This window comes from Patella vulgata, chromosome 4 (assembly GCF_932274485.2).
Source record: "Patella vulgata chromosome 4, xgPatVulg1.2, whole genome shotgun sequence".
Taxonomy (NCBI): Eukaryota; Metazoa; Mollusca; class Gastropoda; family Patellidae; genus Patella; species Patella vulgata.
The window spans coordinates 41,730,076-41,748,972 of NC_065882.2; the positions used below are offsets into that span (position 1 = coordinate 41,730,076).

At 35.0% G+C, this 18,897-nt stretch overlaps 1 protein-coding gene across 3 annotated transcripts in view; it reads left to right on the forward strand.

The window, feature by feature from the left end:
- Positions 1 to 18,897, forward strand: part of LOC126819203 (phospholipid-transporting ATPase ABCA1) — a 127,012-nt gene that overhangs the window by 44,003 nt on the left and 64,112 nt on the right. For all 3 annotated transcript variants that reach the window (XM_050547107.2, XM_050547110.2, XM_050547108.2), the window contains exons 10-14: positions 136 to 263; positions 762 to 872; positions 1,095 to 1,331; positions 3,709 to 3,802; positions 10,034 to 10,133. In XM_050547107.2, coding sequence (XP_050403064.1) covers positions 136 to 263; positions 762 to 872; positions 1,095 to 1,331; positions 3,709 to 3,802; positions 10,034 to 10,133 — 670 coding nt within the window. The remainder of the gene's footprint in view (positions 1 to 135; positions 264 to 761; positions 873 to 1,094; positions 1,332 to 3,708; positions 3,803 to 10,033; positions 10,134 to 18,897) is intronic.

Sequence of the window (18,897 nt, forward strand, 5' to 3'; positions counted from 1 at the left end):
TTATTTTTACCAATCAACCAAGACCTATAAAATGATAATGTCTCTTTAATTGAAAACGTAATTACAGGGATTATCAATTACTCAGATTTTGGTAATGATGGAACTTCAGTTTTTAAAAAATGTTTTTTTTTCCAGCACCATTTTGTAGAAATTTGTACATGTCATTTGAAAGCAATCCAGTTTGGAAGTTTCTGAAGCCATTTATTTTAGGAGTAATTCCATACTCCCCTGATACTCCACGTGTACGAGAAATCATCAAATTAGTAAGTCAAGTTAACTGAACATATAGTAAAGAGTCTGATTCCTCACAGAATTAAATAATGTGTTGGATGTTGACATTATCTGCAGTGAGGGTTGATGAGAAAGAGTAATCTAGCTTGTGCTTAGATCGTATGATCTGTAATTGAGTCAAGTGGCATGGTTTCTATCCCAAGCTTGTACGTGACAAGGAGTAGGGTCACCAGCTCAACCTTGTGGATTTTGTCCAGGTCCTCCAAAACAGGCCAGAAAATCCTGGTTAACTTTCTTGGCCAACACTGTGAGCATACCCAGACCCTGTTTTGATTGGCCAGACCGGCTGTTTAATCAAGGTAGAGTTGCAGTGGCTCAATGAGTAAAACATGCTTAACCAAATCTTTACAAGTTGAAAGTATAGTTGTTATAAATTAACTGTGTACTATTATTATAATATCATGATTATTAGAAGTTACCAGTGTAGTTGTTGATTGCTAAAAGTTCACACAATGAATTGTATTTTTCAGGCAAATCGAACCTTCCTTGACGTTTCATTGCTGATAAACTTGGCTGATGATTGGGCTGGCTTTTCACCAAGCCTTTATCGTTTTCTTAATAATGATATAAATGGTTTGAGAGTAAGTACAAGACAGGAATATACATTTACTTTAATTCAAAGTTTTATGTGTTGACTGTATAATATTGTCTTGAATACATTCCATCTTGTCTTGTGTTTTGTAAATGTTTGGTCTAGGTCTTCCCTTTATCCCAGTGGTTCAAGTAAATTGAAATCAAATTACTGATATTGTTTGAGATTCTTTCTGACTAATCCATACAATTTGTACTGTTTTGTTTCACAGTGGTTTTTCAACTCGAGTTTGTGTAAGGGGTTTGAAGAAGGAAGTTTCCCGCCTACCTCATTTCGTTTCTTTGAAGGCCTTTTAGCTAACTTAATGGGCCAGAATAGAATACCAAAGGGTTCATGTGCTAGAATTGGTCAATTTGTTTCTAATGATGCTGATAATAGTGCTTATGATTGGAGAGATGCATTAAATAATACAGATGAATTGATGAAAGGGATAAAACAATACATGCAGGTAATTATCTACTACTGTCAATACTGTTCCAAGCATTACTTGTATTCGAGGGGGGTGTGGTGTGATGTGGTGTGCGCGCTGTACCATAAGGTCTGTCATTGAGTCAACTGGTGTGATTTTGATTCCTCAGTTGTACGTGACAAGGAGTAGGGTCGCCTGCCCAACCTTCGTGGGTTTTCTCTGGGTCCTCTGGTTTCACCCCTACGAGCAAGCGAATTATTGGAATAAAATTGAACCATATATTAGTCCCGAAATGACTTAGTTTGTGTCGAGTGGACTTAAACCTCCCCCTCTCTCTCTCTCTCTCTCTCTCTCTCTCTCTCTCGTATTCGAGGACTTTGCACTGTAAGCCGCCCCCACAACATTTTTTTAAAATCAAATTTAACTCCATTAAGCATCCAGTTTCACTACACCACAATTGAACACCAATTTTCTCCCTAGTTTGGCTTTGCTTGCTGTATTCATCAGGTACTATCTTAAATAGTACTATATGGACAGGTACACACTACCCAGATAATTAAAGATACATTATGGGAGATTCGGTAACGAGTTGGCAGTTCTCACTATAATAGTTAAAAACTAGATAATGTAAAGGCTATTTGGTGAAAATTTCATTCAAATTGATCCACTATGAACCGAGAACTAAGCGACTGAAATTCCCATAAGCCTCGGTCATCATTACTAAAGTCAGTACGATAAACAGCATAGTCTCGATTATCCATTTAATCGTTTAATAGAGAAGGAAAGTTATGCAGTAAATCGGCTTACAATCCACTAAAGATCGCAGGCTAGCGCTGCCATCTAGAGTTCATTATGGCCTGGATAGGTTAATTAATGTCTAATTAATAATTTAGATAACATTTCAGGCCTAAAGAAAGACCTGAAATAGGCAGATTTAGCTCTTGCATAATGCATGTTTAACAATTACTAACATACATGGTCACATACATATTACTCAGTGAGTTAATTAACAATTACTAATACACATGATCACATACATATTACATAGTTAATTAACAATAACTAATACACAAGGTCATTTACTTACTACTCAGTTACTAACACATGTGGTCATGTACACACTACCCAGTTAATGAACAATGACTAGCATGTGGTCAAGTTTCAAGTTTCTATTGCCCTTGAGTAACAGACCAATCCGGGAAAACAAAGATATTTACAACATCTATATATATATATATATATATATATATATAAATAGTACAAAGCAATAGACACAGAAGATTAATTATTTTAAAAACAATAGGGTTTGAATAATAATATTTTCATGTGGACGTATTATCCCCTCCGTCTGTCCAGACGTACAGACGTTCGTCCGTCCACAATTTGTTTGTGGACACTCTACAGGTCACAATTTTTATCCGATTTTGACAAAACTTGAAATATAGGTCTATCTGCCAAAGATCTCGGTTCCTCTCGATATTGGCATGTATCGGACCATAACTTCATGGATTATGGTCCCTGATTGTGCGAACAATCAATCTTTAGCTTGGGGACACTCTAGAGGTAACAATTTTTATCCGATTTAAAAAATAACTAATCATGATTGAGTTCGAATTTCGTGAAAATTGGACTAAAACTGTCAGACAAAATGGCTGCCCCTGGTATGCAAATAGTGTAAAAAATATGATATATCAAGGTTGTGGATCCTGTAGAGGCCATAATTTTTATCCAAATTTGATGAAACTATAAATTTATGTTTAAATCACAAAGATCTTGGTTCCTGTTGATAATCGAGCATATCCGAAAGTAACTTCCTAGGTTATGGCCCCTGATTTTTCAAAAAATCGCATTTTTAGCTTGTGGATTATCTAGAGGTCACAATTTTTTTTTCCTGATTTTAAAAACAGTTTAAAGTAGCTAAGTCTCTAACTCATTATCATCCAAAGTCTTCGACATTGAAAACAAAAATTATTTGTCAATTTAAATCAAGACTGATGTTGTGATCTTACTGTGAAAAGATGGGCTTCTGATATCCAATATTTAAGACAAAATAAACATTTTACTATTGCTACACAAATTGTGTACCATAATGCATTTCAGCGTCATTTGTAACAAGGGACTCGAAGAACGAGGCTTGACATATTCCACGAGTCATGTCAAACAGTGACGACATATTGTTATCTGGAGAGCATGTACAATAAATATTATTGGTGTAGACTAGAATAACAAAACTCTATTTGATTAAGACTTCTGGCATATTTCGCTAAACGTAACTGATTTGAAATTAGAACAAAAATGGAAACGATTGAATGTAAATTAGTTTATATATATTCATATAGCTGCTAGCTACCATACCCATAAATTGTCACAGTTTCATCAATAATTGTTATATATCTATATCATATTTTTTTTACAGTGTTTCCGTTTGAATAAATTTGTACCTTATAAAGATGAATCAGCATTAGAGGATGACTCAGTTGAATTTACAGCAAATAACACATTGTTAGCAGGTAAGATAGATAATGATGGATTTATATATAGGTAATAGTCTAATGATGATCTATTTACTATGTGTATGTCTATTTCAATACCCCCTGGTGTGTAGGGGGTGATAAGAATATACCCTTCTTATTTCCTGCATGTTGTATGAGGTGACTAAAAGAATCCCTGTAATGGGGCGTTTTTGCTGTGTTGCGACCCGTGTTGGATGGATAATGGAATCCTGGTAATCGAGTGTGGATTTGGTTTGTGAACCCTTTTGGTTTGTGAACCCTATTAGGCAGGGCAGTAACCTGGGGGACGGTGAGGGGTGAAATAAGCAAAATGTTTTCATGGATACCCCAATCCCCCCCCCACCCAAATCAATGAACGACAAAAACAGAAAAGTCCCAATTCGCAGGACGTTTCTAACATATTTAAAAATAAAATGGCAAAGTCATGGTCAAGGTTTCTCTTGATTGAGAGCCCCTCTACTGACTTATCTAAAGTCTCACGTTTTTTTGATAGCTAAGGGCATTGCGGGCTTGGCCAGTGAGCCCAAAGCTATTGAAAAATGGAATACTCTTGATAGAATGTGTCAAGGAGCAGCATGCTACCATGCTTCTCAAATCAACAACTTTGGCAGACATCATTCCTATCAAGGTGTCTCCACACAGATCATTAAATTCTAGTAGAGGTGTTATTCGATGTTGAGACATTGACGGCAGCAGTGTGGATGAAATGGTTGAATACCTTTCTTCTCAAGGCGTCCAACAAATTAGTGTACGCCAAGGAGATAAGGTGATTCCTACAAGCTCCTATATCCTCACTTTTAATCGTCCTGACATACCGAAGTCAATCAAGGCAGGTTATTTAAATATACCTGTTCATTCTTGTATTTCCAACCCTCTTCACTGCTATAAATGTCTGAAATTTCGACATAGTAAGGACGTCTGCATGGGCAAAGACACCTGTGCTCATTGTGGTCATCATGGCCACGAGCGCTGCCTGCAAGGCTGAGTTTTGCTACGTGAATTGCAAGGGTAAGCATTTTGCTTATTCTCGCGAATGTCCAATATGGCAGAAAGAGGAAAGAATTCAACAGGTTATGTCTGAACGGAAGATTCCATATTTTGATGCTAGGAAGCAAGTAGAACTTACTTCACTTATTCCCATTGCACCACAAGGGAAATCATTTTCGAGTGTAGTTAAAGTTTTCTACAAAATCCATATCTGTTCAGACAGACATAACCTGGCCATATAAGCAGAAAAAACCAAAGACTTTGCCTACATCAGATCATGTAAAAGGGGTCTCGAGCTCCGCTGAGAGCTCGACTCAAAGCACTACTTCATTATCTGATGATGTTGTATCCTCCTTGCCCCCATCTGGAGTTATTGAGACTTTTCCCAATACACCAATCCAAATTGGCATGGGGGCTCCTCCCTTGCGCTCCTCTAAAGAAGACACTGCTGATTCTAGTTCCACTGGGTCAGGGGTGCAGTTTAAGACTACTCCGTCCGCAAAGGAGAAAATAATGCATTAAAAAAAACATCAAAATTTTTTAAAATTTCGAGAGAAAGATACAAAGGGTTAAAAAAAAAACCCATCACTCTCTTTAATAAATATGGGGATGATATGATGGACGACGGTATTACTGTAGTGGATGTCAATGTGAACCCACTCAGTAAGCTGCCAAAAATTAAATTTCCCTGACAATGTTCAATTCCATCATTCAATGGAATTGTCATGGTTTAAAACCAAATTTTAATCAAGTTCAATTATTAATATATATATATCATTTTTATACGCCCACATTGAAATGTGGTCGTATATTGTCGTCGCCTCCGTCCGTCCGTCCGTCCGGCGGTCCGGCGTCCACAATTGCTTGTGGACGCTCTAGAGGCTAAAGTTAATATCTGATTGACTTTAAATTTATACACAGTGTTTAAGGTCTTGAGACGAAGAAGCCTATTGATTTTCAGTGATTTCCGATAATTACTGCCAGAGTTATGGCCCTTGATCACTTTGAAAAATCTTGTGGACGCCCTAGAGGCCAAAGTTAATATCCAATTGACCTTAAATTTATAAACAGTGTTTAAGGTCATTAGACGAAGAAGCCTATTGATTTTCAGCGATTTCCAATATTTTCTGCCAGAGTTATGGCCCTTGATCACTTTGAAAAATCTTGTGGATGCTCTATAGGCCAAATTTAATATCCGATACTATCAATTTATACACAGTGTTTAAGGTCATGAGACGAAGAAGCCTATTGATTTTCAGCGATTTCCGATAATTACTGCCAGAGTTATGGCCCTTGAAAGAATCTTGTGGATGCTCTAGAGGCTAAAGTTAATATCCGATTGAGTTTAAATTTATACACAGTGTTTGAGGTCATGAGACGAAGATTCCTATTGATTTTCAACGATTTCCGATAATTACTGCCAAAGTTATGGCCCTTGATCACTTTGCAAAATCTTGTGATGCTCTAAAGGCTAAAGTTATAATCCGATTGACTTCAGATTGATACACAGAGTTTAAGATCTTGAGACGAACAAGTATATTGATTTTCAATGAATTTTTATGACTTAAACAGTTAAATCCATGATATTAAAAGCTGTGCATACAAAACGTTAGCATGGGGCAGAACTTTATAAAAACCAAACAAATTCTAATAGTTTTCTGATAATTACTTCGTGAGTTGTTGCTCTTAATCAGATTTTAGTGTATTATAAATGTTTCATTACCGAAAAAAGTAAAAATATGCGACAACCCTTGTTGACTGCCCGGACGATTTACTTGCTGTGGGCGTATGTTTCGTTGCCTGGCAACCTATCTTTAATTTAGCCTGCCTCAAAATAATCATCATATGTTTGGCCCAATATAGCCCAGTTGGAGCTGACATGCCATAAAACAACATTTCATTCATTCATTCTATTTTAATATCCCCTAATAAATACCTAGAACAATTCACATTATTGTAACTCAGCTCCCATGTCAAAATATTTCATAGATTTAACCGTATTGCTACTGAAAATATACTAACAATTCAGTTATAGATACTGGGAATTGAAACTCCATTTTATTTTATTATGCACAATGTATAGATGGTTAAATTAATTTTCCCTGTCCTTCTGTCTGTCAGACCTTTTGGAAGACAGTGGTGGAATGTTTAAACTTGGTGTAGATATTCATTAGGTAAATGCCTTGACTGAGCTCAATGATGCGGAGGCTCAGCAGTGATAAGCAATTTTATATGTTGATGTTTTGGAATACTACGGAGAGTCACAGTTGTTCAGTGAGTAAGACGCAGGCTCACTAGCCTGGAGGTCTCGGGGTTGCTCCCAGTGTTGGCCAAGATAATTCATCAAGATTTGCCGGCGTGGTTTCACCTTGTCAGGAATGCAAGCTGTCTAGTTGTTTTGGTGGGACAATAAAACAAAGTCTTGTAGTATATACATTGGCTTGCACATAAAAGAACCCCTGGCAGCTGGAATTCGATACAAGGGTAGGCTGTAGCTCTGCTGTCTGGGTCAAACTTTTCCGCGTAGCTCACTGCATGGCATATTCCCATCTTCATTAAGCCCAATCAGTGCAGAAAAGTAGGATTTTCAACCCCATTTCATTTCGGTTTGGAATACGATAACTTCAGATTCTAGTTAAGTGCGAGTGACAGATTACATCAGTACCATGACTTCAATATAACAAGTATTTTCTGCTGAGATTAAGCAGTGATAAGCAATGAGTTGGATCGATTCTTTATTAGACCGGAGGCTCAGCGCGGGGGGGTGTCCATCAAATGGGCACAAAACCAGCCCCAACTTTTCTAGAGTAAAATTTTGCGTAGAATACGATGCCGAGTGGTAATCAGTCCGCCGTTGGGGCGTTTTCAAGATATTCTGGGTCAAAGGTCAAATGAGTTCATTTGCACTGAAAGTGAATGCGCGGTCATTCTTGTATCATGAAAATAAGCTGAAAATGATCGAAAGTAATCACATTTTCAATAAAAATGTAAACTTGCTAAATTCACCTTTGTTCTTTGTGACCCCAGAGGTCAAAAGGTCACACTTTCCGTTTCAGCATTAGGAAGATTTAAAGTAGTAAATGTCGGCAGAAAATATAAAAACTAAAGCGAAACCTGTTCTAATTAATAATAGGAACATTTGAAATGTATCTTTAGGTGGTCTTAGCACCAAACTTTTACTTTGGAACGTCGAAAATGATCTTGCATAACAGAACCAAAACGCTTCGGAGCCAGTTTCAAAAATACGTAAAAACTTTAAATTTATACACAGTGTTTAATGTCATGAGACGAAGAAGCGTATTGATTTTTAGCGATTTCCGATAATTACTGCCAGAGTTATGGTCCTTGATCCCTTTGAAAAATCTTGTGGACACTCTAGAGGCTAAAGTTAATATCCGATTGACTTTAAATTTATACACAGTGTTTAATGTCATGAGACGAAGAAGCCTATTGATTTTCGGCGATTTCTGATAAGTTCTGCCAGAGTTATGGCCCTTGATCACTTTGAAAAATCTTGTGGACGCTCTAGAGGCTAAAGTTAATATCCGATTGACTTTAAATTTATACACAGTGTTTAATGTCATGAGACGAAGAAGCCTATTGATTTTCAGCGATTTCTGATAAGTACTGCCAGAGTTATGGCCCTTGATCACTTTGAAAAATCTTCTGACGCTCTAGAGGCTAAAGTTATCATCCGATTGACTTCAGATTGATACACAGAGTTTAAGGTCTTGAGACGAACAAGTATATTGATTTTCAATGAATTTTTATGACTTAAACAGTTAAATCCATGATATTAAAAGCTGTGCATACAAAACGTTAGCATGGGGCAGAACTTTATAAAAACCAAACAAATTCTAATAGTTTTCTGATAATTACTTCGTGAGTTGTTGCTCTTAATCAGATTTTAGTGTATTATAAATGTTTCATTACCGAAAAAAGTAAAAATATGCGACAACCCTTGTTGACTGCCCGGACGATTTACTTGCTGTGGGCGTATGTTTCGTTGCCTGGCAACCTATCTTTAATTTAGCCTGCCTCAAAATAATCATCATATGTTTGGCCCAATATAGCCCAGTTGGAGCTGACATGCCATAAAACAACATTTCATTCATTCATTCTATTTTAATATCCCCTAATAAATACCTAGAACAATTCACATTATTGTAACTCAGCTCCCATGTCAAAATATTTCATAGATTTAACCGTATTGCTACTGAAAATATACTAACAATTCAGTTATAGATACTGGGAATTGAAACTCCATTTTATTTTATTATGCACAATGTATAGATGGTTAAATTAATTTTCCCTGTCCTTCTGTCTGTCAGACCTTTTGGAAGACAGTGGTGGAATGTTTAAACTTGGTGTAGATATTCATTAGGTAAATGCCTTGACTGAGCTCAATGATGCGGAGGCTCAGCAGTGATAAGCAATTTTATATGTTGATGTTTTGGAATACTACGGAGAGTCACATGATGTTAAAAGTTTTCTATACTAAACATTAGCATGGGGCAGAACTTTATAAAAACCAAACAAATTCTAATGGTTTTCTGATAATTACTTAATTAGTTGTTACTCTTTATCAGATTTTAATGTATTATAAATGTTTAATTACCGAAAAAAGTAAAAATATGCGACAACTCTTGTTGACTCCCCGGACGATTTAGCTGCTGTGGGCGTATGTTTCGTTGCCTGGCAACCTATCTTTATATTTTACGTTGCCATTTTATTGCTTTAAATCTTCCTAGTGCAAAGACGGTAAATTTCACCTTTTGACCTCCAGGGTCACTAAGACTAAAGGTGAATTTAGCAAGTTTACATTTTTATTGAAAGTGTGATTACTTTCGATCATTTTCAGCTTCTTTTCATGATACAAGAATGACTGCACATTCACTTTCAGTGCAAATGAACTCATTTGACCTTTGACCCCGAATATCTCGAAAACGCCCCAACGGTGGCCTGATTACCACTTGGCATCGTATTCTACGCAAAATGTTACTCTAGAAAAGTTGGGTCTGGTGCCCATTTGATGGACACCCCCTCGCGCTGCGTCTCCAGACTATATTAAAAAAATGAACGTGAAAGTAATTAATGAGTGGATTGAGGTGGGGGACATCAGCCTCACTTTTAGCTTGTCTTGTTTTATTGTTCACCATTTAAAAAATAAAACATTTTAAGCGAAATATTTTTCTAAGAATCGTATTTTTAAATATATTATACATGATGGTTTATTTTCAGCTCTTGTATTTGATGATATAGATGAAAAATCTACCCACATTAGATATAAAATACGTATGAACTCTGATAATGTTGATAGTACCAAGAGGATTGAAGACAGGTATGGACAATTTATTATGTTTAACAAACCTTATGTCTTCCTCTATATGGCTTTAAAAACATTTCCATCCAGAACCTTATAATTCGATTAATTATGATATGTGTGAAAACAGGATTAAATCAGATATTTACCTTTGAATTTTCACTACTTGAAACAGAAACTGTCAGGCCTTCACATCTAAAAAATCATGGAGAGCTGAAAAAAGCTCTACTGGGATTGGAAAAAATTGAAAATCAGTCTCGTGGAATTGCGGACAGGAGATGACACGTGCAATCACATGTAATACCCTTTATTTGAAGTATAAAACACTGCATTGCTATTATTATTCCGCGCCGAACAAAGTTAGGGAGGAATATTGAAATGGGCTCAGCCTGTCCCTCCCAATTTCATTTCCGAAGCATATCTCATAAACCGTTCAAGATATCTTTTTGGAACTTTGTACACACAGTTGTTAAAGTTGTTGTGCCTTTTACTACATAGGAATTTCTGGGATTTATATTTTTATATGCCCACATTTTCATGTGCATGTGTCATTGCCCTTGTTTGTCTGTGTGTCTGCCATCCTCGATTACCCAGTGCACTCATTCCGTTCTACTCCACTATACCTTGGGTTAGTCTATGGGGGATACACGTTTTCAAGTTATCCACCCTTGATGATTGTGCTATTTTTATCGACCAATCCTATAAATTGTTATTTAAAAAGGAAGTTGGCAAAGGGAAGTAACTCTCATTGGACAATGTTAGGAGTTGACCTATTCGAAATGCGTAATTATTAGCAACCAATTATATATTATGTTATTGAAGACCAGACGTTCATATAGTAATGTAGGGTCATTAGTTTTATTTAAATCGTTCGTTCGTTCCCAGAATTTTATATCCGCGTGATATCGTAGACAAGTTATTGTGAATTACATTGCCAAGTATAAGTTCAATAATGATAAACATAATAGAGTGACATATTTCAGACAAAGAACGAATAGTAATAATAATAACAAAAGTCAAACATATAGATGTTATACATATTTGAAGTCAACAACACATATTACAGATTTTGATAATACAATTAAATATAAATAAATTATAAACATATGCATTATTTAAATAAATCATTCAGTAAATGGACATGAATATGGTTATCTACCCTTATAAAAACGAAGGTGAAACGATTGGTTCGTAAACTGTTTTTTGATTGGTTCGTAGACTGTAACTACATTCTAGGCCAGGGCAGATAATATGCAATCGTGGAAACCCAATGGATTAACCCAGGGTATAGTGGAGTAGAACGGAATGAGTACACTGGGTAACCGAGGATGTGTGTCCGTCTGTTCATATTTGTTTGTGGACACTCTACCTACAGTTCACAATTTTTATCCGATTTTGACGAATCTTGAAATATAGGTCTATCTCCCAAAGATCTCGGTTCCTTTCGATATTGGCATATATCAGACTATAACTTCATGGATTATGGCCCCTGATTGTACAAAAAATCATGTTTTTAGCTTTTGGACACTCTAGAGGTCACAATTTTCATCTGATTTTGATGAAACTTGAAATTCATGTTTATAACCCAATGTTCTTGGTTCCTTTTAATATTCGCGCATATCGGATCGTAACTTCCTGAATTATGGCCCTTGATTGTACGAAAAATCACGTTTTTAGCTTGTGGTCCCTCTAGAGGTCACAATTATTATCCGATGTAAATAAACGCTTGAATCTATCATCGTTACACCATACTTATCGATGTAAATAAATGCTTGAATCTATCATCGTTACACCATACTGTAGGATGAGTTCAAATTTCGTGATAATTGGACCAAAACTGGCAGACGCAAATAGTTTAATCATCTGGTACCGGTATATCAAGGTTGTGGACCCTCTCTAGGTAACAATTTTGATCCGATTTTGATGAAACTTGAAATACATGTTTATAACCCAAAGGTCTTGGATCCTTTCAATATACGCGCATATTGGATCCCTCTAGAGGTCATAATGGCTGAGTTCAAATTTCGTGAAAATCGGACCAAAATTGCCGGACAAAATGGCCGCCCCTCATACGCAAATAGTGTAAATATATGGTATATCAAGGTTGTGGACCCTCTAAAGGCCAAAATTTTCATAGATTTTGATGAATCTTGAAATACATATTTATTACCCAAAGATCTTGGTTCCTTTCCATATTCACTCATATCGGATCAACTTCCTGAATTATGGCCCTTGTTTGAACGAAAAATTTTGTTTTTAGCTTGTCCCTTTAGAGGTCACAATTTTTATCATATTTAAAAAAGCGTGTGAATATATCACTGTTACACACTAATGATGGTTGAGTTTGAATTTCGTGAGAATCAGTCTAAAACTGCCGTACAAAATGGCCGCCCCTCGTATGCAAATAGTGTAAAACTATGGTATATCCATAGATTTATACTATAAACACAAAATAGCGCTCAGCCTATACAAGTCTATTAATAGAATGGTCTTGCTCAGGAGAAACAAAATGGCGGCTATAGGAGGGCAAATGTCAATGGTGGTGAATGGCAGTCAATAATGTTTTGGTAGGTTTTTTTTTCGAATATTTGGTGATTTGGAAGTGCATAATATCACAAAATTTAAGTATTTCATGTATTTTAATAGTAAACTACATTTAATACGTTTTGAATTCCGAAAAAGTTTTATTTTGGGTTAGGCCCATTGGTGGACCGAGTTAAATGGACTATCCCGATTTGAACAGTCTCAAAAATAAAAATCCGAGTTAGTATGAAATTTATATATAAATTAAGCGCCAAAATGTAGAGGAATGGTGTATTTACCTTGTCTCAAAATTTCAGCTCAAAATATTGAGTTGTTTGGACGTGAACGTCAAAAATGCTTATCCGGACACGTAACCCTTTTAAGATTTCTGGTCAATTTTTTCGTTGGGTGACCTGATAATCTATCTCTGTTACTTTAGAGGTCTATACAGTGAATGACCCATGTGCCGTACTGGATAACGAAAGGTAAATTTCACCTACACATTGTTTTTATAAAATAAAAGTCTGGTCTCCATTTCCAGATGAAGAATGACGGGTGTAAGTTGTTTGAAAACTTATCGCAAATATTGAATTAGTTGCTTGGCCCTTAGGTACAGGATTTTAAGGGGTTTTAACACAAAATTAAGCAGTTTTATTCTCCAAAATATTATCATGATTGGCCCTTTAAATCTGCTTAATTCAAGGATATTTTTTCTCAAAACATAATGAGACATGGGAGTAGATCTAAATAAAAACATAGAACTTGTATTAGGGTTTCACACTGCATAGTTTTTGTGAAACACTATAGTTTTTGTTAAGATTTTTCTTCTTATTATTATTATTTTATTTTTTTCTTTCCAATTTGATTGTATCTCAGAAACTACATGTCGATTGATACGATGTCTTTGATTTTATTCGGAAAGTGGGTGTGACTTAGAGATTAAAGCTATTTCGGGCGTTTTGTGACAATGCGAAATGTCCGAAATGACCGAAGTTGTCGTTTGTTAAAAAAATATTAACAATAGCCAAATTTTGAAAATTTAAATTTTTACAAAAAACTTTTTTTATTGATAAATATTTTTATATGATATTTTATCCAGGGCTAAAGGGTCTTCTGTTTTGAGCAAAAATGTCAACAATTTTTGTCTAGATAATTTTCCTTGGCCGCCATTGGATAATTCAGTTTTTCCTCGATGCCAGACAAGCTTTACCCGTCTTACCCCCGTGAAGCCGCTGTCGGTACTACCTGACGGGCTTGTCCTCTCTCAACAAATTTTAAGCTGTTTGTAGCCTGTGTAAATGTGATGAATCAATTTATTATTCTTAAGAAAGTTGGCCTACACGACACTGTGGAATTAATTTTTGCATGCATCGTGTTTAACGTCCCACCACAGCTTCGAGTATTAAGATAATTTGAGAATGGTTGGAAATGTTGTTTGATAGCAATGATATAGGCCTATATATAATCGAATATAAATATAGATAATTGCCAAATATCAAAATCAATCAAGGTGTGTGAAGCTATATTTTATTAGAGGCTCTCTTCCTACTGTAGTCTTTGCGTGTGTAGACATACATACTTTGCATTGTCGAGTTCACCCTAATATTAACTGGTTAGAATAGATCCCCTAAGCCCACCCTTCCTCATCTCTAATAAAGTCGACACTGTAGCATCCAAATAATATAACTATGCATAAATCAAAGGCAAGGCCCACCACCCCCCTCCATCCCTCATACACTGCTTAATCCCCGAACCCTCCATATAAGGTTGAAAATACCTTTTAATATCAATATACCCACAAAAGCACCCCTAAAAAGGTTTGACAATGTAATAACAATTAACTGATGTTTTGTGGACACTTATTTGTGTTTGCTAAATTAAGACTTTTTGAAATTAATGCATAGGTATAATACAGGTTGTGTTCCCTGTGGCTAAAATGTCCCTTGTTTGTCCATTACCCTATTTTAAAAAATATATATAGACTACTTGGTCTTGCTCAAAGGAGCGGTCTATGGGAGTTTTAAAAATAAATTATTTTTTTTAACATTATTTATTAAAGATAATTGGATTATAGAGCAGGCAACCCCACTCTCCAAAAAAAAAAAAAAAAAAAAATACAAACAGATATAAATATTACAATCAAAACATAATGAAATTACAATAATAAATCAAATACATAAATAAACACATATATATTACATACACTCACACACACATGTACACACTACACATACACTAATTCATTGATAATTAACATCAAACAACTGAGAAAAAATGTACCATAATAGACTAACATAAATATGTATGCTGCACATGTCTGATATATAAAGAAATAGTAAAGATTTTTAATACATGTAGTTCAAAATTTAAACATTAAAGTAGCTAAGTCTCTAACTCAATATCATCCAAAATCTTCAACATTGAAAACACGATTTATTTGTCAAATTAAATCAACATTCATGTTGTGATCTTACCTTAAAAAGATGGGCTTTTGATATCCAATATTTAAGACAAAATAAACATTTTACTATTTGTACACGAATCGTGTACCATAATGTGCTTCAGCCCCAGTTGTATCAAGAGACTCGAGGGACGAGGCTAGACACATTGCACCAAATCAAAGGGCCTATATAGACTGGAATAACCAGACGCTAAAAATTTGCACTCGCTTGAGACTGCTGGCTTATTTCGCCGAACATAGATGATTTGAAATTGGAGTAAAAAAGGAAACCATTGAATGTAAATCAGTTTATATACATTCATACTACAGTATTATATGTGTTGCGACCCACTTTTGTCAATTTCTAGGTCTCAAGTGTTAGCGATTTAGCTCCTTTAAATATTACTGTAATGGGGATCACGTGGCTAAGTGGGTAAGACGCTAGCTCGCTAGCCTGGAGGTCGGGTGTTCGATCCCTGCATTGGCCGAGAAAGTTCATCCAGATTTTCCGGCGTGGTTCTCCCTTGTCAGTGATGCAGGACGGAGGGGCTGACAAGGAAAGCTGTCTAGTCGTTCGGATGGGACGAAAAACCGAGGTCCCGTGTACACATTGGCGTGCACGTAAAAGATCCCTTGGCAGTTGAAATTCGATATAAGAGTAGGCCGTAGTGCCGCTGTCCGGGCAAAATTTCCCTCATAGCACACTGTATGGCGTATGCCCGTCTTCATTAGCCCAGGTTAGGAGCAGAACAGTAGGACGTTAAACCCCATTTCATTTCATTTCATTTTATTACTGTAATGACTTTAATTGACAAAAGTTCTTATTTTAATGAAAATGAATATGGAAAAAAACAGTATGTACAAGCTCTGTTGATAAGATATGAATTTATAGGCTTGAATCAGCATACAATAGGTATGTAAAAACATATATACAAAGTCATTTTAAAATTTAATAAAACATGTTGATTTTGATTTTATAATTATACTAAATCGTTCATGGACTAAAGTGTACAAAATATGCATATTATAATCCGATGGAATAACTTCATTTTAAAAATATCAGAAATTAAGAGAAAAAAAAATCACTAAACTTCAGCCGATCATAAGGGACAGATACAAAAAAAAACCTGATGTAAGAGTTATTAACTATGTGAGAATGTAGCATTCAACTGAGGATAAAATCCATGCTCCCATATATTGCTTTAATTTTAGTAATGCCAGGTTAAAGGTGTACAAAGAATTGGGGATAGAAAATCATTTTAAAGAAAAGGAAAAAATAATAATACTTTTAAAACAAATATTTGTTGATGTAATAATGAAAATATATATATTTATTTTTTTTATTGAGAATGTATTGATTATTATCTTTGTAACAATATATAGTTTTTACATTCAACATTCTTCTTCATCATCATGATGATGATGATCATCATCATCATCCATAGCCATCTCTGTGGGTGTAGGTGTGGAATTTTGACAGTCTTTACATCCACATAGATCTGTACAGGAAAAGGCAGCAACTTTACAGGAACATCTTTTTGATTCACCTTTGAAGCTTCTTCCTTTGTTCCTAAAGAAAATAGGAAATATGATAGAAAAAACATAATTGTATGTCACATGTGTGAATTTTTTTTTGAGCAATGCAATCTCTAAATGAAATCAGAATCTAAAATTGCTTATTTAAATAGCATTTCCGCCTGAAGGATCAATAATCTTTGCAGATCTTTTTACGGCTTAGACTAATTGCCTTTGATTTTTCTGTAAAGGCTATTCTAAACTATGCTCCCACAAGACGGCAGGTTTTATTTTAGACCAATCACCGACGGAATATAAATTTGACAAAGTTCCATGGAACCTGACTAAAATGATTCTAATAAGAATGTAATTTTAAATATTATGTGCTGTACTCCATATTTCTAATATTACTTTATTGAAAATGATATTTCATAACCCTTGACATTGTAATTAATGACTAATGTAATTTGTTAGTTATGGTTCATAAAAATGTTTTGCCCTTCACCAGTTTAGGCTTCAGTTTTGTTTTAAAACTTGAAAGTTTGCCCACCACTGGTTTGCGTGATACCATGTATTGTGAACAAGTACTTTATATATTTTTTAACAACAACCAACGTGAACACTCACAGCCTAGAAAAAATATAAATACTAAGACTAAGAAAATAATAATAATAAAATAACTAATAATAACATACATACAAACATACCTTCGAACACACCTCGATACGTGATTGCAATGTTTTTTTCTTCTCCATCCAAAGTCTGCCACTGTTTTGAATATTCCACACAATGCCTCCAGGTGTTGCCGTTAAAAACCAGTAACTTGCAGGGCTGTGTTGCATTCTGATGAATAAGGCACTTCATTTTTCTGGTCAAAATGCCAGAAAAATGTGTCCCTGTTGACTATAATATCCGCCATGATTGAAGGATCGGGGCTAAACGTTTTCTTTATTTTGATTGGCCAAAATTGCACTCGGCAATAAACTTCGCGTGTATTCCGACGCGTGTAATGTTTATTTTTTAGGTGATTAGGTTAAAAAGAATTCCATTTTTAAAAAAGAATTATTAAATACTGGCACATGCCGAATGTGTGGAGATCATGGTTTTTAAATTAGAACAAAGAGACGTGTAATTTAAAAAATTAAAATCTCCCACAGAGGTTGTTGCAACGAACTTGAACGATAAATTTCTTCGGTCTTTCGCCTATGACATAATTTTAACAAAAACTATAATTTTGAAAGCTAATATTATATTTTCAAAATTCGATATTACCAAAAGAATGCACCATGCAAAGCACACAAAACATCAGACTCAGTTTTTTAAATTTCGATTTTGTTTTCGGGTTATTTCGATTTAAAGGTGGTATAATTAAGCTATTTACAACCCGTTCAGCGTCTTCATATTTAAAAATATATCTGCGTAACTTTCATAAACTCGTAGCAATAATCCATACGAAGAGAATATATGTGAAAATTAGTTTGTGATCACGTTATTTTGCCTGTAAAGGAGTCAATTATTATTCTACTTTCAAATTTCTTTTATCATTTGATGCCTTATGCCAATTTTGACTAGGTCAAACCAATTTAACATTTTCACTGTCACCGGAAATGACATCATTTGGGCAAAAACTGTATTTTTAACCTTAAAATCAGATATTTTATTCAAATGATTCTTATTTGGAATCTTTTTACAATTATGATATTTGATTCAAATCAACAAATAGAATAAACCCATACGATCATACAGATACCACAAAATGGTTTCTAATTTTGATGGTTGCAGAGAAATAGACGATTGCCTGCAAGTCACTTTTCATGGTTTTTGGTCCATAAAAGTGTTGATTATTATCCGATTTTCATAAAATTTTCATCATGTGATGCCTTATGCCATTTATGATTTCATTGAACTAATTTAACATTTTTATTATCACTGAAAGTAATGTCATTTTGGCATAAACTGTATTTTTAACCTTCAAAACAAACATTTTTAACCTTCAAAACAAACATTTTTTTTAAGTGAGTTCTATTTATTATCCCTTTAACATTATGAGTAGGACGTTAAACCCCATTTCATTTCATTTCATTTCATTTCCTTTAACATTATGATATTTGACTCCAATGGACATATAGATTGAATCAATACGGTCATATAGATGTCCAAAAATTGGTTCTAGCATCTTCCCTTGTCGAGAAATAACCCATTTAGTCAGGATCACATTTAAGGATTTTGTTTTTTCGCATTTTAATTTCCCATTAGAAATTCAGCTAACATAACGGTAAGTTAGTATCACTGTTTTGACATATG